The sequence below is a fragment of the Colius striatus genome, chromosome 6 (genome assembly GCF_028858725.1).
Source record: "Colius striatus isolate bColStr4 chromosome 6, bColStr4.1.hap1, whole genome shotgun sequence".
In the NCBI taxonomy this organism is placed as follows: domain Eukaryota; kingdom Metazoa; phylum Chordata; class Aves; order Coliiformes; family Coliidae; genus Colius; species Colius striatus.
Window position 1 is genome coordinate 23,227,063 of NC_084764.1, and position 23,564 is coordinate 23,250,626.

The following is a 23,564-nucleotide window of genomic DNA, read 5'->3' on the forward strand; positions in this document are numbered from 1 at the left end:
TGCAGAGAAGAGTGTTTTGCAACGGGATGATCCGGGTAAAGCTGCATTTAAACGACTCAAGACATCTTTAATGAGAGTCCCAGCCTTGTCTTTTGCCTGACCCGACTGAGGCTTTTGATCTCCTTCCACATGAGAGGGAGGGGAGAGCCTTTGGAGTCCCGACATAATTTTTAGGGACCGAATGGAGAGCTGATGCTTATTTTTCCTAACAACTGGACACTGCTAGGCAAGGATGATTGGGGTGCTTGAGAACAGTAGCTGCAACTGTAGTGCTGATTTCTGAAGCCTGTAAATTGACTTTGGGTCAGAAAATGACTGCATATGCCCCTCACTCAGTACTGGCAGTACTGGAACAAAAGGAGGGACATGACTCTCTCCAAGCAGAATGCTGAAATACCAGGTTTCCTTCCTAGAGCATGATGATGTAAATCTGAAAACAACTGCCACTGTTAACCCGGGTGTATTTTTATCTCCTTTGACTCTAGAAGACGTTCCTGAACACGATCGCCTGCAAACCATCCAGGAGGTCTATTCCAGCAGAAAGGATTTAAAGGAACAATCACTATTGGATGCAGACTGGGACTTGTATACTGATGGAAGTAGTTTTGTGCAGAACAGCGTAAGGAGGACAGGATATGCCGTTGTAACAACAGACACCATTATAGAGGCACAGGCACTACCATCAAATGTCTCTGCACAAAAGGCTGAGCTTACAGCTTTAACCAGAGCATTGGAACTAAGTCAAAACAAGAAAGTAAACCTGTGGACAGATTCAAAGTCTGCTTTTAGTGTGATACATGCTCATGGGGCCATTTGGAAAGAAAGAGGACTTTTAACCTTCCAAGGAAGTGACATAAAACACACAGGCCAGATCCTGAAATCATTGGAAGCCATCCAGCTACCTACACACGTGCCAGTCATGCCTTGTAAAGCACAGAAAGGAAACAGTCATGCTGCATATGTGAGGAAACCAACTGGCTGACAAAGCAGCAAAAGAAGTGGCCAAAACTGAAATTCTAGCCTTGGTCCCCAAAAGGCACCGAAGATATTGGACCAAATCCTTCATTATGAAGAATGTGATAGAAAATTTATCAGTGATTTGGGAGCAAAGGAACAGAAAGACAGCTGGGAAATAACCCCTCAAAGGCAAATAATCCTCACTCCTAGTCTAATGAGAGAAGTTATTGTCAAGGAGCATGAAGCCACTCATTGGGAAACAGAAAGTCTGTTCAAATATTTAAAGCAGACACTACTCAGTAGACATAATGGCAGAAATCATAAAATCAGTACTTGAAAGGTACAAAAACTGCAGAATAAATAACCCTAGCACAGGTAAGAGGGTCATCTTAGGTGTGACAAAAATGGGAATGACGTCAGGGGAATATTGGCAAATAGACTTTACCAAACTACTAAGAACGAGAGGCTACAAATATCCAAAGGGGGAAAATGATACTTCAGAAACTTACCCTAAAATGCCTAACCTGACTTGTTATGATTTTAGGTGCAAATTGCAAGCAAGAGTGTCAATACTTGCCTATCTGTTTTGTTAAAAGTGTCAGTGCTTGCTTATCTGTTGTGCAGACACCTGGAGCCTGAGACCTTCTAAATCGGTATGAGAAAAGACTAGGGAGGAAGCCTGTCAGCCTGGGAATAAGTGGAATGACTTGAGGGCAGCAGGGAGTAACTTTGAAGTTGCCTTAGCAAGGCCACGGTGTTCAGAGATGTGATAATTGCTTTATTTCTTTAGCTCTCTGTGATGTATATAAGGAGTGTTTGTTCATTCTTAGGTATGCACGTTAGGTGGAGCATCCCTCATGCAGTGCTGCAATTAAGAACGGCTGCTCTCTAAAACTCCAAAACGAGTCTTAAAGAGTTTCTTTGCCAATTTTTATGGTAACTCTAAGACATTCTTTTTTTAATGTTCCCTGTATCTGCAGCTACTGCAGTTCTCCTTTCTTTTGTGGTTATTTAGGCAGTTATCTGGAACTCCTTCACAAAATTTTCCCATTACACATTTTACACAGTCTTTGTATCTTTGACTTAACTGCCATCCAGCTTTGCCTTGGGTTGCCTGAGCTACCCAGCACAGTTGACTTCAGTAACCAGCCTGGTAGTGTGCCCTTTTGAAATGAAGAACCTGTGGCCAGCAGAGTCACCAAAGCCAACTTAGTTATATCAGTAAAATGTTGTGCTTAGGATTTTACGGGCCTATCAGTTTGACTTCAATGCCTGGGAAGCTAATGGAGCAGATCATCCCAAGTTCTATTGTGCAGCACATGCAGGACAACCAGTTGATCAAGCCCAGTCAGCATGGGTTTATGAAAGGCAGGTCCTGTTTCACAAACCTGATCTCCTTCTATGACAGGGTGTTGGATGAAGGAAAGGCTGTGAATGTTGTCTACCTTGACTTTAGCAAGGCATTTGACACTGATTCCCACAGCATTCTCTTAGAGAAATCAGCTGTTCTTGGCTTGGATGGGCACACACTTTCCTGGGTGTAAAACTGGTTAGATGGCTGGGTCCAAAGAGTTGTGGTCAATGGAGTTAAATCCAGTTGGCAGCCAGTCACGAGTGGTGTCCCCCAGGGTTCAGTGCTGGGGCCACTCCTGTTTAACATCTTTATTCATGATCTGGATGAGGGGATAGAGTGCACCCTTAGTAAGTTTGCAGATGACACCAAACTGGGTGGAAGTGTCCATCTGCTTGAGGGTAGGGAAGCTTTACAGAGAGATCTGGATAGGCTGGATGGCTGGGCCAAGGCCAATGCCATGAGTTCCAATAAGGCCAAATGCCGAGTCCTGCACTTGGGCCACAAGAACCCCAAGCAGCACTACAGGCTTGGGGAGGAGTGGCTGGAAAGCTGCCAGGCAGAGAGGGACCTGGGAGTGTGGGTTGACAGCAACTGAACATGAGCCAGCAGTGTGCCCAGGTGGCCAAGAAGGCCAATGGCATCCTGGCCTGTATTAGGAACAGCAGGAGGAGGGAGGTGATAATTCTCCTGTGCTCAGCTTTGGTGAGGCCACACCTCGAATACTGTGGCCAGTTTTGGGCTCCTCTCTACAAGAAGGACACTGAGGTGCTGGAGAGGATCCAGAGGTGGGATACCAAGCTAGTAAAGGATTTGCAGCATGTCTCATACGAGGAACGGCTGAGGGATCTGGGGCTGTTTAGCCTGGAGAGAAGAAGGCTCAGGGGAGACCTTACAGCTCTCTACAAGTACCTGAAAGGAAGTTGTAGCGAGGCAGGGGTTGGTCTGTTCCCCTTAGTAACAAGCAATAGAACAAGAGGAAATGGCCTCAAGTTGCACCAGGGAGGTTCAGGCTGGATATGAAGAGGAATGTCTTTACTGGCAGGGTTATTGGGCATTGGAAGCTGATGGGCTCCAGTGCTCCCCAGGCTGCCCAGGGAGGTGCTGGAGTCACTGTCCCTGGAGGTGTTTAAGAGATGGGTGAATGTCGCACTTAGAGAAAGGGTCTAGTGGTTGATAGGGCTGGGACAAAGGCTGGACACAATGATCTTAGGAGATCTCTTTCAGCTGAGATGATTCTATGAGTTAAGGAGGAGCCTGCAGTTCCCTGGGGTGTTTATCCCTCTAATAGCAGTGGTCTTTACTGACATCCAAAACCAATATTCCTCTCTAACCCAACTTTCACTTCTCTGCCTTGCTATAATACTCAGCCAGAGAACACTGTCAAAAGGGTGACTCAAATTTAAGAGTAGAGTCTTAAATTTGTAGAGTGATCGTGAAAATGATGTATTGCCCCGGGCATACAATGCAGTTTAAGAAATGTGCTCTTTTCTGATTGGAATAAATAAAAGTTTCCAGACAATGGCAGCAGGTGTTTCATTTTAGGCAAAGACCTGGTAACTTCTCAGCTTTTGGGCCGAGGTACACTCCATGTCTCTGTTTAGGTTACTAATACAGCATTTCAGTTCTCATTTATGCTGGGCCCTTGCCTTTCTGCAGCCAAAACTTATCCACAAAGCCTAGTCAAAGCCTTGCTGCTCCACTTCCACAAACACTGAAATGAAGTAAATAATGATTTCCAAAGTGAATATCCCAGGAGGAAACACTATACCTTCCCCTAGCTGCAGAGCAGGATCCATGAGCTCCATCATGTACTCCACATTCAGAAGGACTTCAGTCAAGTTGCTGCGGGCCAACACATACATGAGCACAGGGAGGAAGTCATCTGCACCGTATGGTTTCCCTGAGCAAAGAGAAACACAGAGTGGTCCTAATAAACTCACCACAAAGACACATTCCCACACAACAGTGACAACTTCTCACCCAGCTCGTCCTTTGTAGAATTTAGCTTACGTTATCTGAAGAATTAAATCCTGAAAGCAGCTCCAAAGAAAAAATGCTGAAAAAGTTAGTTCACTTTAAAAGTAAGTAAAATTGCTTCAAGCCTAAAGTATGAGCTTGAAGATTTCTGGTGAGCTCTATTTCTGCCATTCTTTATTAACTGGAGAAACTTAAACTTTATGGATCACAGTGAAGGGACAATCCTTGAGGAGTGCACAGACTGCCAGTTTGGCCCTTTGATTTAACGCTGACATCAAGACATTTTCAATATCAGCAGCAAAGTTACCTACATGAATTAAAGGTATTCATTCTCATAGGTTTGCCCTATGTTTTGGACCAAAGAGCAGAAAACAAAGAGCTGAAGACTTCCTTGTTTATGTTTCTTCATACGGCAAAACATCATACTACATGTTCCTAATTAAAACAGTCTCCAAAGAGTTAGAATCTAAGAGGAAGCATCTTTCCAGTCATGGTTTTAACTAAGAAAACAAAAAGCCTTTCACGTTGGACTTAAACTAGCTTTTGGACTTTGTGTGCAGCAGGTGCTACAGGAACAGACCCTCATGAGCATAAGATTTCCTGTGCTTAAAATACTCATATCAACAAAATCAACAAGGGATCTTACATGTAATCTGTAAAAGCTCTTTGGGATCTCTGAGGGGAAAAAATGCATACACGTTAACAGTCCTAATTATAAATATTTACTATTTAAAACAGAATCCAAACTGAAGCGAAACCATATAAACAGCAAAGAACATAAGGGTAAATGTTCTTATTTGAAAGATGCTTTCATGTTCTACCAATGTGTCACAAATTCACGATGGACAACCCATAACAACAAGGTGCTTAAAAAGGCCTATCCTCCCAACATTCAGGGCTGAACATTCCTCTTACCCTAAGCCCAGACTGCTTTCATTCTGAATGTCCTCCCTCAGACAGTGGACAGTTTTCCCCACCTGAGCACTTGTGGGTTCTGTTGGTTTCATGGGCCATGTGTGTCTCAAAAGCCAATTGCTTCACTTCAAAGAATCAAAGATACCCTTGGTGTAGCTTCAGTTAAATTATGCCCTAGCCATTTTTGGCCCACAGTCTGCATGCCCTTCCATGGTAGGGCATAAATTCCTACTTCTCAAATGTTCCCACTGACTTATTTCAAATCTTTGCCATGAGTCAGCTTTCCTTTTTTGTCATTCATAGCTGACACAGATCCTCCACTGGCAAAGAAAGATACTCTTCTGAAGACTCAAATAAACATGAGCTTGGCCCCTGATTAAAAACAAGTATGGCTTTAAAATAAAGCCAGTAATATATCTAGCAAACAGAGAGTTGATCCAGTTAAAACAAAGCGTTGGAGGATGAGAGACTGTCAGGGCTGTAACTCAGTCTGTTTTTAACAGACTCTGCACAATTTATTTAATGAAAGCTGGATTAACGCTTTCATTTCTATTTGCTTTTTTATGGCTGCCTTTAGTTAAATGGCACAGCCTTATATCTTAAACCAAACTATAAAAGGACTGTATTGTTTCATTAACATCTGAATGGCCATTTTGTATGTCTGTTGCTGCCTTGGCTTATGTCTCCGTGAAAGCGTCAGGTCTGTGAAGGGTCCAATTCATCACTGTAATATATATTACCTTAGTACATGCAGCTTAGTATTACAGCTATATAATATTGTCCAGCAAAAAAAAAAAGATTACACGAAGGAGACATGAAAATGTACTAGAAAAAGTGCACAGAGAAAAGCCCTGTTCACCTTTTGACCTGAGTACATCAGATGCCAGCAGAGTCAGTTCTGTATAAAACTCGTGTAAAGGAAGATGGAGTACCAAAGAGTTCACTAGGTTCATTTTTTTCCCTTCCTTAAAAAATGTTTGGTTATCATGTGGTAGTTACTGGCCAGCAGCATGGATTGGGTGCTTCTGTTTTACTGAAGGTTAAGGGATTTCCAGTGCAACACCAACAGCAAGAATTTCTCCTCCCTACTCCTTCATTTTCATGACCAATCCATGTTGCCTAGGCCTCCGCTTGTGCTACTACACAATATGAATTCCTATCCATTGGAAAAAAATGCTATTTTTCAAATAAAATGTCACCAAAAGTGTTCACCAACCAGCCAATGGACTAACCAACCAATGTAGAGTGGAAACACAAACTTGAAACTAAACAATTCCATGTCTCCAGCCATCAACTTCAAGTGTCAACTGAAAAGAAAAAGGACATTTTTCAAGAACTCCCACAAAATTCCTCAATTTTTTAATTGACTGGGAAGTGGTTGTATGTACAAGCAGGCACTGAGTTCATTATTTTTTTCACCGCTGTCTGTCTCATTTCTATAAGCTGATTTAGCTGCTCAGCCCACAAGCCCTTGTTATACACCTTTCTCAACTTGAAGATTTCAGAGAAATATTATTGGACTCCCAACTGTTTATGTGGCTTTAATACAAAAATCTGATATACAGTTTCTTTTTGATTAATAGAGTAGGAGTGTCTGACTGCAATAACAGAAAGAGTAACCATTCTCCGTGTGCTCCATGCTCATAACCTGGATAAATTACTAGACATCATTTTAATCCACTTGTGGGAATATGAAGCCTGATTCTTAAATACCCAGGCCTGTAGATAAAGCTGAAGTCAAAAGGAGCTGTAGGTGTTAACAAGAGAAAATAAAGCTAATCATCAAGGATCTAGTTCAGACTCCATTTGTTGCCACAAAGTTCTAGTGTGAGTCAGGTACATTGTGCCTCCTTCTTGTAGGCATCACAACAGCTTCTCCCCACTAATTGCATATAGAGATAAGGATACGTGCCTGAGAGGGCAGGACTCTGAATCTCCCCTTGTTCTCCTGACCTTGGATGCTGCAGCAGGTGCAGGGACTAGCTTAGCCATGTACAGCCATCAGGCCAACTCTGGCCCTGTGACACCCTGTATCTCAGTCCATCCATGGGGATAATTGGTGCTGTCAGCAACTCAAATATGACCAGAAGCAGGAGGCACAAAGATAAATGAAATAATGCCTGGGAGCCATGACACCTGAGAGATTGGTTCTGCTCAGCATCTTGCAACCCACATACTCCCTGTGCTGTGAAAGGTACCAAAACACTAACCAGCATCCAACTTGGCTCTGCAGCAGGGATGTTCCCTGCATGCTGCTGCCTCCTCAGCTCCACTTTCAATCTGGTCTAGAGCCAAGCTCTCAGACCTTCCTGTCTAGTTCCATCTGTGGTCTCTCACAGGGGGGTATGAGCTAAATCTAGCTGTGTCCCTGCCAGTGGTCTCAGTGACACTGGGGCTGAGCTTGTTTGTTCAAGGTGGTTTTGTCCTACTCCAGATATTACTTGCCTGTTTTTCTCCTCTTCCCTGCAGGATCAGAAATAATTTATTTCATAAATATCTATAAGAAGCTTAAAATAAGCCTTCTCTTCTGCCACATACTCATCCTATTATGTCTATAGCAGACCAAATACGATGTCAGCTCCTGGCTGGGATGCAGTACTTGAATGGAATGGGTATTCATTAAATACACAATTTAAAGCAACTGGAACTCTGCCCAAGCCTCCATAAAGAAATTACAGCCTATTTTAACACATTCATGCATTTCTCTTCCCTCCATCCATATTCTGACAACCAGCAGACAGTGATGATGCTCTGAATCTTGCTCTAACGTCTTGCAAATGCTGGAATGCTGTCTAGCAGCAGCTCTATAGGAAACGTGAACTTTATCCTCAGTTTATAGTTGGGAAACCTGGGGTACAGAAAGGTTAACTGAGATTTGTTCAAGATCATAAGAAAAGATTGTGACCAACCTTCCACTCTCTAGCATTTTACTGTCTCTTGTTCTTCCCATACTACTTCAGCAAGGTTCCATTTATGGTATACTTGAATTAAGAGAATTAATACCTGAAGGCAGCATGAATCCATTTCGAAAAAGTATGTTTTACAGATCAGAAGAGTTTGTTCCCCTTGAAAAATTTCAATGGTCTCTTTAATTCAAATGTAGCAAGTGTGCAAGTCAGAAAAAGGGTATAATCTCTAGTCCCACTGAAGACACACTACTTCATGTCCATGCCTTTGTCAACTACAGAACCATATAGAACAACATGAAAACAACTAATATTGAGGTTCTTCGTTCTATGGGGGAATGACAAAATTTATTCTAAAAGCTAGGGAAAAGAAATATGCCAATGGAGTACCTGTCCTATATTTCTCTTTCTTCCAAAAGCACACTACATATTAGCCACACGAAACTATGCAATAGAAATAATTAAAGCAGATATTTTAGGGCAAATCACCTAGCCAGCTGTATCACTAGTACAGAACTGTTTTTTCTGGGACTTCAACTCCCTATGCAGTTCAAAGATGCTCCAAAAAAGAAGCTTCATAAGCCCAGGTAGTCCACTAGTTAAAAATGTTGCAGTGTGAAAATTCTTCTTCTGTTGATTCTTCTTGAACATCCTTCAAAAGCAGTCTCCCCATCTTTCAAACTTGCAGCTTCAGCTTAGAGCCTTTCTGTGCCTGAACTTCTCCACTCATGGACTGACCAAACTTGGCCTGATTGACTTACACAGTATTTCTTCATAAACCAATGTCTCCCCACAGAATTACAGAATAGCAGAGGTTGGAAGAGACCTCTAGAGACTATCCAGTCCAACTCTCTGCTAAAGCAGGTTAACCCAGATCAGGTCACACAGGAATGTGTCCAGGTGAGTTTGAAAACCTCCAAAGAATGAGACTCCAGACCCTCCCTGGGCAGCCTGTACTAGGGCTCCCTTGCTCTCACAGCAAAGAAGTTTCTCCTCATGCTCAAGTGGAACTTGTTGATAAGGTTCCTCCCTCAATCTCCTCTTCTCCAGACTAAACAGCCCCAGTTCCCGCAGCCTTTCCTCATAAGGAAGATGCTCCAGTCCCCTGATCATCTTGGTGGCCCTGTGCTGGACTCTCTCCAGCAGTTCCCTGCCCCTCTTGAGCTGAGGACCCCAGAACTGGACACAGGACTCCAGATGAGGCCTCACCAGGGCAGAGTAGAGGAGGAGAAGAACCTCCCTTGACCTGCTGGCCACACTCTTCTTGATGCATCCCAGGATGCCATTGGCCTTCTTGGCCACGAGGGCACATTGCTGGCTTATGGTAAGTTTATTATCAATCAGGACTCTCAGGTCTCTCTGCAGAACTGCTGTCCAGTAGGTCAACCCCCAGCCTGTACTGGTGCATGGGGTTGTTCCTCCCTTGCTCCACCTTTTGTATCAATTCTCTTCCAAAGAGCAGCAGCTGTCAGGTATCTCAGGGCTGGGAGTTCCAGGCTCACCACTGCCAGTACACACCACACATACTTCAGATTTACATCTTGTTTATCACTCCACAAGTGTCACTTGTGTTTTTGATAGAGTGAAAATCAGAGAGTCTCATTCTACGCCTACCACACAGTATGACTTGGACATTTTGTCTGAGTAAAGATATTTTTTAAGATAAATAATAAGCAGATATTTCTGCATAAGATTGCAGTGCCTCTATATAAATGAGACATGTGCCCAACTCTCTCTGTGGGTATTGGGGTATGCCTTTCACATGTGGGAGCAATTAGAGAGTGGGGAGCTTACAATTCCCTGTGACACTCATCTTTTTCTAATGCAAAGAAAAAAAACCCCACAACACTGCCAGTTTGCAGGGAAGAGGCTGGGTGGGTCTTCTTTTAATGCATAATATTCTTACTAACTACTCCTGGTATTTTTAGAAGGCAGATTATGTATTTCTTGATGGTAAGTTAGGTTCCTGGAGGCATATGGTACTGTTATTTAAGTTTGCACAGAACTTGGAAAAGCTCAGTGAGACACTGCAGTGCTAATGTAGTTGTCCCTTGGGGGACAAATTCACTTACTAATACCACTGCCTACACTGTATGTGTGAACATCTGAACCACTACCTCTAAACTCCTTTTATAGCCACTGATGAACTAATCAATATCATCAGTGGAGTCTGTCATGAGTCATCTCACCCTAAAACAGACACCTACATCTAGCCAGATGAATCAACTGAACTCCACTGACTAAGTGCCCATTGCCTATAACAAGAAGCTAGATATGATACCCATCTGTGGCCATCTACAGCTAGATGTACCTGTAGATTAATTCTTCTTCAACACAGAGCTGTATCTGGTACTCAGAGGTCTGTTAGGGGAAACAAAAACTGTGAACTTGTCTCACCGATTCCTTGTGATGACTCTGATCCACAAGTTGGTTGCCCTCAACTTGAGGGACAAATGTTAAACCACCTGAGAGCCTGACCCATTCAGCTTATTGTGTACCAGAGGGTTCAACCCCAGACAATTTTTCAGGCATATTTTGTCACGTAGTATGGACTGAAACCAAACTACATAACTCCTCCTTTCTTAAAATGGCCCAACATACATGGAGTCAGTCAAGACTGACTTCCAAGTGTCATGACCCTTTCAACAGTGCAAAGACAGGCACTACCACAGGCACAGATATTCCTGGACAAGCCTATTTCTAGTTTTAAAGAAAACTTGGGCCTACCTGGACACTCTGGCCAAACCTGGACTGCTGTACATTGGTCTCAATGTTGTAAAAGACTTGTGTTTTCGAGGGGGTATGAAAAAAAAAAAGAGTACTGGTTTTGGTGGTATTTGCACTTTGCTTTGAAATATGAAAGCATATTCTCAGGTTAGCGTGTCCTACAGTCAGCCTAAAGCGGATAAAGACCTGGCCTGAGCTAATAAATTGCAAATTAAACTGGACAATGTAAGTAGTTACCATGTTACCAAACTGATAAATTTTCTGACAGAGATAGACTGATTTCGGTCCTGTGGTAGAGGGAATGATTTCTTTTGTGTTCCACCTGTTCAGAAGACGAGGGAACTTTCTAATTCATCAGTGAATAAAAGGAGTTACAACACCAGACTATTTCACAGGAAGCCAAGCATGGGCTCTGCTCTTCCTGTGTGAACAGCACTGCACCGCCTCAGGGCTGGCTGAAAGCAAAAGGGGCTCTGAGCTGCTGCTCTCAAGTGGGGTAAAGAGCAGGAGTACAATTCCTACTCATGGAAATGTGGTCTGAGCAGCCCACAACGTGCTTTTCTGCACAACAACCACCAACTGGGAATTCCCTGTCAGAAAAAGACTTCAGTTTGCTAAATGTTTGTCTCTGCCAGGCAGAAAATCAAAGTGATCTGGGGTCGGTTCATTCTGTTTAAGAGCTTTCACATGTTTCAATTCTAAGTGGATCTACAGGATGTTTCACTCAATTTCTCTCCAAATCCACTATGTTCTAGGAATTAGACTATAGCATTCTCCTCCCCTTAACCTCTTTTTCTGGTCTGATTTAATTTCCTTCATGCCAGGCCAGTTTTCTTCTGACCAGGCCCTGAAATGCATCACTGATGATATATACTGGAGAGGGAACTGGATGCACAAGGCTGAAGTCAGCTTCTAACCTACAGCTTTCTTACCGTACTACTCATCATGAGAAAACAGCTGAACTGGCCAAACTGAAGAGCTTTGGTTAGCATAGCAAACCACAATGAAATCCTCTGATTTCATGAATGCCAATCTTGTAAAACATGCATGGGGTTTTTTTCAAGTATTTCCTTGACCCCTACTTTCTGTTCAGAAAATGATGCAGCGGCATTTCCTGCAACAGAGAAATTCCAGCTCCGGGCTGACTGAGGTGTGACAGATACGTAACGTACCACCAGCATCAAAAGGAGACCACGCTATGTGGGCTTTCATGAGGTATGTGAGTCTTTGATGTGTACCAAATTTACACTCAAACTTAACATGACTGTTTTCACAAAGTTACAGCAAATTCCCCTACATGTGTCCAAATCTTCTGGTAATATTTGAAGAGGGTCAGAGGTCCTATCCATCCCGCAGCTTAGGCTCTGCCTTGGCGTGGCTTCTTGCTCTACTCTTAACGTGTCTAGCTTGACCAGTGAACCTTGCTGCATACTATGCAAGGGACGACTCTGAGGGAAGGCTCAGAAGGAACACAAAAATTCCCATATGAGTGCTCTAAAGCTGTTGTCAGGAAAAAAAAAAGGCAGAACAGCTAAAAGCACCAAAGAACTGCAGGTTGTTGCAAATTAATATCTGGCTTCTCTCCAAATTTATGCATGGCTGGTCACCAGCTCACCAGTGTATAAAGCAAGCTCTTAAACTGGCAAGGCAGATTCCTGGTGGAAAGGTCTTCCTGGCTAGCTGCAAAAGTGCATCCCGTCTGTAGGCCAAGGGCTTAACATGTGCATTTAGTGGTTGGTCCGAGGCTCAAGTTATGTTATTCTCAAAACTTCCTCACACTGAAGAAGCATAACAGTGGCTTTTTAAATTTACTGGAGCATGAGGAATTAGCTACAAACAGTACTAGCATTCTCCACCTCAATTTAGGCAAAACTTCATAAAGGCCAAATCAAGAGACTTTTCCCAAAGACCCATTCCTAGAATTTATCATTAAGATTTTACAAGCTGGGAGGGAGCTCTGAGGATTTATAGAGAGCTGTGTGAAGACTTGTGTGAGAAGAACAATACCCATAAAAGCTGTACCTACAGACATCTGGGGGTTTTTTTTGAGTTATGGAGCTTAAAGTTAACCAGGTAACATCTTATACCTGTTACTAGTGCAGAAAACTTGACAATCACCAACCAGCCCATTCTGAACACAACCTGTGTACACGTGATATCAAACACACTGACCACCACCATTACCTCCAATTTGGATATTACCACATCAACTGTATCCTAAACCTTGCTCCTTTGATACATGAAGAAGGACCAGTGGGGGATACTATTTCAGCAGGAGTGCTGTACCTGGGTTTCCCTGAGCCATGGCGTCATAGATGAGCTTGCAGGACTTTAGCAAGATGGCAATCTTCTTTTCTGGGGAGTAGGCCTTGTGCATGGTTGTGAACTTGTGAAGGATTTTTTCCAGCACTACAGTTTCAGGCACACTGGTTGTTACTCCTAGGTCAGTGGTCGTTGTGTTTTGTACCACTAGTTGATTCTCTTTTAGCTGCTGTAAAGATCCATCTTTGTTGTGTATTTCCTTTAAGTAAGAATCTATGGCTTCTTTTAAAGGTTTCAGGACACATTTGCATAAAGCCGTCTCAGCAATCACGTCTGCATAGAGAAGGGAGAACACAGAAGTCCTTGATAAAGAATCAACAGAGTAATACAGATGCAAGCAAAACTCCTAAGAAAGCATGTGGCTGGTCATTCATGCACTACTGCAAAGCTGTGAGCAGGGAACAGAAATTACATCCCAGAAAGCAAACAGTTCATCACCAGTACTCTCCAGAAGTCCTCGAGAGGTCTGAGTGGGCTCTGCCACTGGAGCTACAGGAAAACTCCTGCTATGAGCAGCTCCTGTTGTCTTTGCCTGACTCCTGGCTGACCTTCATGGTACTGTCAGGCAGCAGGAAAGCCAGCTCTGGGAAGGGATGAGGAACCTCACCTAAATCTGCTTCTTTTCAGAGCCCTGCTCTTACAGCTGCCCAGCTGGGATTCATCTCATGCCCCTTCTGACATATCCCTGTGACCTGTTTGAGATATCAATTTGGGGATTAAATTAATTGCATTTTCAATGTGCCCCTTTCTCTACAGTGACTGAACAGGGGCTGTAGCCACCAGCTCGGAGGCAGACACCAACATCTGTTCAGAAGTTTCTCACCCTTACTGCTCAAGTAACTCTAACTTGCTGATACTTAAGCCACCTCTTACGACCCCTGTGCATGAGGAATAGTCTATGTGGGTTGAGTGTTTGCTTAACATTCAGCAGGAGACAAGAGGATGTGTGAGACACTGTGAGAAAGTCTCTTGTCTCACTGCTAGAAACCAGAGGCAGAGTTAGAGGGACTGCAAGGGATCAGCTTGTCACTCCTGAACTGATGCAAAAAGGTCACTGGCAGAAGAGTTTATCTGCTTAGTTAGTGAGGAATGAAACAGAGGACAGCAACATTTCTGTATACAGAATGCAATTATTCTGAGGAATCCAGAGAATCAGTCCTGAAGCAGGACAAATTCACATGGTATATCTTCCATGGTGTCTGTCTTTCACAGAAGATGACAGTCCTCTGTAGGCTGACTGGGCCATATCATCCTCTTAAGGAATTGCCAGAGAACAGTGCTAGATCCAGCCAGCTTTGTTGGCATGAAGTTGGAGGGATCCTTGCAAACATGCAGCTCTACCAAGCAGAACAAGGACACTTCCTCTTTCTGCCTCCTCTCCACCTTCCCTAATCAAGATTCAAGGCAGGCTCCTCTGTGCTGACACCCTCTATCTATTGAAGAACGAGGTTACTGGGACAAAAATTGCAGGTGTTACATGAGATGCATGAGAAGTGAAACCATAACTCCCCTCTCCCAGTTATGGCAAGGGACTGGCAACAGGTCTGTTCTGCTGGGGAGACTACAGAGTCACGTAAAGCCTTTGCTGGGTGAGAAAGAAGGCAACAGCGCCTGCTGAGACTGACAGCTGAGATGCTCTGGCTTCTGGCTCACCACTTAGCTGAATCCCACCTTATACTAGAGCTGCAGTATCCCTTGAAATCACTTCTGTGCTTGGCCATGTTCTGTGTTGGGGGTCTTCAAGCTCTCAGCTTTAAGCCAATTTAGGATCCTGGTAAATAGCTCTACATTGGTTCTCACATACTCCAGAAAGAGTTTTAAGTTAAAAGAGCATGCGAGTGCATGCATGCACACTTTGTCTGTACAGCTTTGAGTGGGACAGAAAAATCCTACATGTTTTTTTATATTCCCTCATGAATGTACATGAAACAATCCACTTCATAGCAAAGAGAGAATTAGCACATTACTCCCTCAGAGAATATTGAATAAGAAACAATAAACCACACCTAACAGCCAAAAATACTATTTTTCTTCCCCAAAGGCAGACTATGAATGTGGCAAAGAGGGGTGAATGTTGCATTTTGGAACAAGCAGTGGTTTTGCAGCAGGCAGTTCTTCGACGTCTCTGAGGTTTGAGGAGCATAGTGCAGGATCAAGTGATTCCTCCAACCTGCTACTCAAAGTCAATATAATCTTGTCCCTCCTTGTGAACAAAGCTGATGGAGGATTTGGAGAAAAAGTCTTATGAGGACTGGCTGAGGGAACTAGGGTTGTTTAGCCTGGCTGAGAGGAGACGTGATCACTCTACAACTACCTGAAAGGGAGTTGTAGAAAGGATCAGTCCCTTCTCTCCAGTAATGAATGACAGGACATGAGGGAAGGGGCTCAGGTTGCACCAGGGGAGGTTTAGATTGGACATTAGGAAGGACTTTTTTACCCAGAGGGTTAGAAGCATTGAAATGGTGGAGTCACCATCCCTGGACATGTTTAACATAGATGCATAGATGAGGTGCTGAGGGACATGGTTTGGTTTAGTTTAGTGGTGGACTTGCCAGTGTTAGATTAGTGGTTGGACTCGATCCCAAAGGTCTTTTCCAACTGTAATGATTCTGTGATTCTACAATTCTGTGACCTCTGATCTCGCTGCCACATGCAGGGAGTTCTTCATCCTCACTGCAGACCATGGGGCAGTGGATGTAGAAGGCAATAGGGAACACAGCTATGCAGGGAAAAACTGGCCTTTCATGTTTCCAGTGACCACAGCTCTGTGTGTGTGCTATGTGGAGACATATATATACACAGACTCGTATTTTTAAGTGTGTATATGCATATATACATACATATAGGTCTCTCTCACACACAAACATGTATCTCTTCTGCTTAAACTCTTCTCTTTAAAACATTCATAATGGGATTTCCCCCCTCATTGGTCTTCCAGTTTATAAAGCTGCTCCTCCAAGTATTGGCAACCACACACTAGATCTCAATTTGCACTTCTAAGCTTTTAGGAGATGGTTCACAATTGTGTAAAGCATGATTATGCTGTTTGTGCATAATCCTGTCTTCCTCCTCATCGTCCCAAATCCTGCCCAAAGATGAGTAAAGCACAGTCACCTACCTAGCTGTTCCTCGGAGTATGAGGCTGGGTCTATCAGAGACTTCAACTCGGTGCTCTGCACCAAGTAACTCTTCAGCTGTGTCATCATCATCCGGATTTCTTGTAGCATCTCTGTGCTGGAGCTCTGCTTTGCCATCATCTCTAAACTGTACACTCTGTAGTCTCGCACCAGGTTGCCAAAGTATGAATCCTTGTCCTGAGCCAGCTCCACTATCTTCTTCTGCAGCTTCCTGTCACTAGACAAAAAGACTGTGAAGACATTGGACAGGCTCACAAAGGACAGTCTGTTCTTGGCCTTGCCCAAGATCGCCGAGCGTGTCTTTTTACCAGATGAAGTACTCAGCATCTCCAGGTCATCCTCAGTGCTGCTGGTGGAGTAGGAGTCCGGCTCAGAGGTTGATGTCTGAGCCACGGCACTGGCTCCTGGGCCCTCCAGGGAGGAGTGAGAACCTTTCAGCTCGGCTGAGCTGTCAGATTTGCGTGCATGTCCTGGTTCAGTCTTGGGGTGTGTGCAAGTGGCACCACCTGCACCTGTAGCTGAGCTGCTCTTGCTGAAAGGCTGCACTGTGGCTGTGGCCGTCTCTGCCACTGTTCTTTGCTTCAATTGGCAGGAGCTGGGCATCCTCGGTACCTGGGAAAGCCTCTTCCTTCTCGGTGGTGGGATAGGGGGTGACATTCTTTTCTCAATGGCTTTGCTTTGTATCTCAGGCATGCCCTCCTTCTTCTCTGCAGCTTCAGACTTTGTCCCCTGAAACTGTGATATAGCCCTTTTGGGAATCTCCCCAGGCATTTCTACAGCCTTCTTGCACAGCAAACTTTTATCTCTGCTTTCTGCACTGTCTTGGTTTTCTTCCGTCCGTTCCCCTTTTGGTGTTTCACAACTTCCAGGCTTACCCACACAGCTCCCCTCCGAGATCCTCTCACACGGCCGCCTCCGTGGCGGCACAGAGGGCTGGGAACCCTGCTTGGGGCTCACTGCCGAGGGCTCGCTGCCTGAGCAGCTCTGTTTCCCTTCTTCTTCTTTACTGTTACTGCCCTCAGTTTTCATTTCCTTGATGCTCTTTCCTAGTGGCTGAAGCAGCAGCTTGTTTTCTTCACAAGCAGTCACGGGATCCAGCGGGAGCTTCAGAGAAGGTTTCTGAAGGAGAGCGTGAGGAGGTGGAGGCGGAGGGGGCCGTCGGGGAGAGCTCTTTCCTGCGAGCGTGGCAGCGGTGGGGCTCACATGGGCGCTCACGGCATTGCTGTCGGGAGGAGGGACATCTGCAGGAAAAGGATTACTGCACTCTTCTATAAAAATAGGATTCACGAACCACAGCCTGTCATTTCCTATTGACAGCTCAATTTCGCATGAGCAGTGGTTTATGTTGCTTGCAAAACACTGGGTAGATCTTAAACTGTCTTCCTGGGCAGTGCTGAAAGCAGGATCTTTTGCAGAGTGGGATAACTCTTCTCTTCTTCTGTGGTTTAAGGAAGACTCCCAGAAATCTGTCCCCCATCCCCCCCAAAAAAGGAAGAAAAAAAAAAAAGAAGAATGAAAAAATGCTCAGTGAGAACTTTAGCTGCTAATGGTATGTAGAAGTTCTACTTTTTGCTAAAAGAAATGGTATACAGGCTTTCACACTTCCGCACAAAACAGTGTGAAGAAAGGGTTGCCTGGTTTATGTGTGAGGTGCTTCAAACGTGGAGATAAGCTCAGAATCTTCACCAGAAACCTCTTTCATGCCAGTTTTAGGACACTCATCTAGTGAAAACTGTTAAAGCTGAGCAGCCTGTGAGGTGCGAGCAGGAAGGTAGAAGTGTCAAATATGAATGACTGTGAAAAGGGGTCTATGGCTCGTTCAGAGATCACTACCCTCCAAATGCAAATAACTGTGGATCCCTGAGGTACAGGTGTAAAAACCTCACAGGAGTTTTGTCTCCCTCTTGCTGAATGTGGGAAGGCACTGGGCTGAGATACACAGCCTGGATCCAAAGTGAACCAGGAGCACAAGAGACACCAGATGACCATGACTCTACTATGCAGCAAGCTCATGTGGCAGGGTCTGTTCTACACAAGGTCTGTTCATGCTTTGCAGTACGGCCAGCCTGGAGACATATGATTTTAAATACCTTCCACAGAGTAAAATTACAATTACAGTCTCTGCCTCTGGATGAGGATTATCCATAGCCATACTAACCCTCTGTTTTGCACCTTTCTTTGACAGTGCCTGCCTGCAAGGGTAAGAGAGGAAAGATGGTGCATAAAACTGTGTACACAGGAAGGTCACCTACTGAAGGATTAAAGAATAGTTAAGCACTTCAGTGCCATCAACTGTGACTGAAAAAGGAAGATGAGTGTTTCAGATGCAAGTAATCATTTCTGTATGTCACAAACCTCCTGTTAGAATTTGTCTTTGAGTGACTTGTTTTAAAAGAAAATCACAAAGCATTTGTACATCTTTTGAATAGATTCAGTACCACATTTAACCTTTAGCCTCTTCCTGCACAGGTGAGTTTTCAAACCTGCTTGCATTACTAGTCTGATTTCCTTTTTCACTCTTAGAGCTAATCTAGGGTCTACTACTAATCTAGCTAATCTGTTAATCTAGGGTCTACTAGCATCAGGAAATAGGATCCTGTAAACCTCATGTGTTCTGACCAAGGAAAAGGTTACAAACCTCTGAGAGTAGTCACTGGGTGAGGACTGTACAGATTTAGGAAAAAGGGAAAGATGTGAAATCCTGGGATCCCAAAGATGCAGATAACTAAATAGCTATTTCATTGTTCTTGGTCTCTGACATGAAGCTGACACTGACAGCCCACCATTCTGAGTGGACTTACATGGAATGCCAGCGGGGATGAACCCTGCCCTGTGCTTGACATGCAGCCTTATCTCGCTGTGAAAGCATCACAGGCCAAAGAGAGGCTGGATGGGGCTGCACATGTGGAGTGACCTTAGTGCTGGGCACAAGGTACAGCTCTCAGGACAATGCCTTCTGCTGTGCCATGCCAGGGCCCCATTCTCCTATCAGCTGCACCAGCACAGCTCCTGGTGCATTACAGGGAATGGGGAGTAGGGCTGAGCTGGTCAGAGCCCTGAGCAAGGTCTGCCTGTGCCTCTTCCTAAAAACTAGCACCCCAGAAAAGCTCAAAGGCACTTCCAATTAAGAAGGTCATAGCAGAGCAAAGAAACTATTCAGCTAAAGCTAATGCAGAACTTGTGGGTGAAACATACTCAGATAAAATCTCTCCCTTGCCCACTGCATCCCCAAAGACAGGCCACTTCTTCCCATTTTGCTCCGTGGTGCAGCCGTGACTTTTGCTGGCTTCCTGCTTGCAGCCGGCTCCACACTGTTACTGGAAAAGCAGTCTTCTTTCCGCCCCTCTGCTCCCTCTAACCAAGCCTTTCTATAGCATAGGCAAAGAGTAAGTCATGCACAGGTGAACTAACAGACTGTCCATTCCCATCAGGATAAAATTGCTGATTTAGTCTTCTGCAGCCTAGGCTAGTGTCCACGGCTAATTCGGCTTTATAAACATGTCAGCACGTTTTCTTAGGGAGACAGAGGTTAGAACAGCTTTATTCTCTGATTTCCTACCAAGAGAGGGAGGAGAACAAAGAAGTTTAAAATAAAAATGTTACCAGGAACAGCAGCACCCTTGACAACAGAATTTGGGAGTACATGTGCAGATGTAACCACATATAACAGCTTCATGCAACCAACCCTCACGTCTGACTGTCTAGGGTATGCTTTCCTTTTAACACTCCAGCTCTGCTGGGTATCAGCAAATGCATGACAGTAGAAGTTGCTTGTTTAAGTCAAAATATAACACTGTGGAGACTCATGGGACTCAGGAAACGGTGAGCAAACCAATCTACAAAATGGGAAGCTGGTTATTTTTCGTCAGGGGAAGACACTGACAAAAATGCAATGCTCCACTCCGACTGTGAAGGACCTGATGAGGTGGTCCTACCAAGGATGCGTCCCAGCCCAGCCGGAAAGGAAGTCTGATCAGCTCCTATTGCTGCCCTGGCTTTTCCCTTAGCTTACGCTTTGGGAGGGTTAAGCAGTTCTTTGAGACTTTGGCACGCCTGTGATGGTATGTGTTCTTTGTTCAGCACAATCATACTAATTCTCCTGCTAAAATGCCTTCTGTACCAGTGAGGTCAGGACTAGAGGGCCTGCAGTACATCCTCTTTGACAGTACACACAACAGATCCTTTGTGAACAATCCAGCTTGTAGGCAGACATCTTACCCTTTACCATTCTACCCTTCCCAAAAAACAGATCAGCTTGAAGTAAATAAAAAGCAACATATTTTAACTTCAAACTCTCCTTTGGGAGTGTCACTTTGGGCAGCACTTACTGTTTGTGTATCCATTTGTACCCACAAAATTTTGTTCCAGAAAGCAGTAAACGGCATCACTCCTTACTTCAGCTTGTTTGAGTTTGCTAAGACAGCATGGCTCTCCAAGACACCAGCACCATTTCCCAGGAAATCTTTATACAACACCAGATTTTCTCCTGTTGTCAGAAACTTTCCTGACCTGCAATGTAGCATCACTAGCAAACCTCCAAGCATCACCATTTTTATGACCATCAGTAGGAGATAATGAAAAAGACTACAGCCAATAGTGCTTTGGGCCTTATGCTTTAGTTAAACTTTCCTTTCTGGAAAGATTGCAAACTTGCTGGAGACTGTTCCCTGAATCAGGATATGCTTTCTTATATTTTAATACAAGTTTTGACACTTGTTAGAATAAAATTACTAAGAAGCTTGCAACATACTATCTCAAGTTGCCAAGTACCTTTCTTTAATCAAGAAGTGCTGGCTGGACACCCATACCCAAGGATGCTTAGATAAATTGAAACACACTCAAAATAGAGGATGCTGAAAGTGTTAGAGGCAAACCCTGTGGTCAAATTCAACAAAGCTGCCTGAACTGAAACTAGTGGGGTTTGCCCATGCCTTCTGAGACGTATAACACAGAAGATCCAAAAATAGATCCCTAAAGCCCCAGGGTGCTCTAAAGAGTATCTCTAAATGAGCTAACTCTTCAGCTTTCCCCATTTTTTGCCTGTTTTCAACAGCTGAAGGAAAACTGAAAAGCAAAGTAATATAAGAGTGACTAACTGTAATAGCTGTCTCAAGTGGAGTATGTTAAATGGGAAGAAATAAGAAGGAAATCTTGTCTGTAACTTCATACATCTGATCTAAAGTTTGCTTTTTTGATAATTTTTGATCACTAAAAATAACACTTTGTTCTATATTTGATTACTGTGAGGCAAGAGAGCATGCTGAGACAACATACATTTCTCTACCAACTAGAAACCCTGCAGGAGGAAGCACAAATAAAAAAATTTAAAACTTTTGCATCAGCATTGCCCCCACACACCAGATGGGGAAATTGCAAAGGTGTTTTCCTTTTTTCATATACCTCAGATGCCAACTACTTCAACTATGTGTGAGCTATTTTGAAAGGCCGTGCCACCTCAGTTGTTGAAAGTCCCATCTTATATAGTGAGACTGTAGGTCTCATGCCCTGCAAAGAAATCCAAGCAGAGGCTTATGTCCTAAGGGGCAAGTGGCCTTTTTTACAGTGTGCTTCTATGGCATAAAGATTATAAACGTCTTCTCTCTTGCATTCAGGCCTCCTCAGCTATTCTAAAGAAAATAGTTTATCTGTCCTCCAGTTGCATTTTGTCTGTGCAAGGCACCATGATTCTCACAAGTCTGAGCGAAACTCTGGCTGCTTAGGGGGACTTACCTGTCCCTAGACTAGAGATAATTTCAAGGTCTTGAAAGGTACTGGCTTCTAATATTGCTTGTGGCAGCTTCAGGGTGAAGGGCAGCAAATCCCTGTGAAAAAAGAAACCCAGTGAAAAAAACAACAAAAGAATAAACCCCAGAATTGTTAGGAACTCCAGATTTTACTGTTGGTTTTAGTGATTGAATTGGCTTACAATTTCAGCCCTGTTCTGCAAAGTCCTGGATGTTCTCAAAGGAAGCTCTCGTGCCCAGTAATGTATCATGGACATTGTGTTGGCCTGGGTTGCTCTGATTTCACAAGAGATCACCAGTTCCTGTGGTGATGCTTCATGCCATGCCAGTGTGTCCTGGCCTCCTCCTCAAAACACCAGGAACCTCTCACCTCAGGGGAGGCCACAGGAGTTCCCACAAAAAGTGAGGCGTTGCAAATAACTATTGTGAACAGAAAAGCTATTCTTTTTGGTGTGGAAGAAATTTGCAGTCTTTTTTCTTTCTGTTTACCCTTTTCTCTGCACCCTGCTTCCTCTTTTAAAATCAGTGTAAGCATAAGACATGGAGACATGGTAAGACACAGTTGGGTTAGGGAAGGAAGACCCCTCCTGAGGAGGGGTAGCCCCCGAGTAAAGTAACAATCAATGATGAAACACATAAATCCCTTTGTTCTTCACTCTCAGACTTCTGACTGCTTGGTTTTGGAAAGATGCTACTTTTATACTGAAAAAATAGATGCAGTTTCTCAGGGAACATTATCTGGGTTTCACTGAAACACACTCAAAGTCTCAAATGATTTAACAGAGCTCTTGGGCTGGTGCTGAAATATTTAGGTTTGCCTCTTGCCTAGTGACTGCTAAATCTGTTCCTACTTCAATTCACATTCTAACAAAGACTAGAAAAGACAGTAATAATAGTCCCTAAAACGTAGCAAGGAATGTCACTGCATCACTTCACACATTAAAAATTTTAATGTTCTGCAAGCTGGAGGAAACTATTTTAGACAAAGTTGGCCTTGTGAGTAGGTTGTCTCTGCTACACAAATGCACACCCAAAAACATGCATGTGACTGCAGACTTGGAGAGGACTGGTCTGCTGACAGATGAGTATAGAAGGGCTATTTTTGCCTTTATTAAGAGATACACATTTTACTGACGTACTGTGTACTCCATGGATCATCTGTGCACCTCTGAATACTTTGTTATCATATTGTTTGACATTAATTGATGTGACCCCAAAATCTTTATTTTCAAGTCAAATATCAAGTTTAAAAGAGGATTAAAGTCCACGGACTTTTTGCTTGCTTTGTTATTGTTATGTGCATGAATAGTATTCCCTTTGATCTTTTTTCTCTTCTTCCCTAAAATCAGGAAACATTTTTCTCTGAAAATCAGGAAACACTACGATATTAGCCAGATAGAAAAAATAATAACAGGGAAGCAGTTTGCAGACAAGGCACCAAGCCACCTTTTACCTACAGGTATTATTTTTGTGATCTAAGGTAATCCGTGCAGATCAAACTTTCTTCTGTTTGTCAGCCCAGAAA

At 43.7% G+C, this 23,564-nt stretch overlaps 1 protein-coding gene across 1 annotated transcript in view; it reads right to left on the reverse strand.

The window, feature by feature from the left end:
- Positions 1–23,564, reverse strand: part of RIN3 (Ras and Rab interactor 3) — a 74,863-nt gene that overhangs the window by 8,156 nt on the left and 43,143 nt on the right. Inside the window, exons 5-8 of the mRNA XM_061997763.1 lie at positions 22,026–22,117; positions 16,277–17,761; positions 13,123–13,431; positions 4,080–4,211 (exon numbers count right to left, since the gene is read on the reverse strand). Coding sequence (XP_061853747.1) covers positions 4,080–4,211; positions 13,123–13,431; positions 16,277–17,761; positions 22,026–22,117 — 2,018 coding nt within the window. The remainder of the gene's footprint in view (positions 1–4,079; positions 4,212–13,122; positions 13,432–16,276; positions 17,762–22,025; positions 22,118–23,564) is intronic.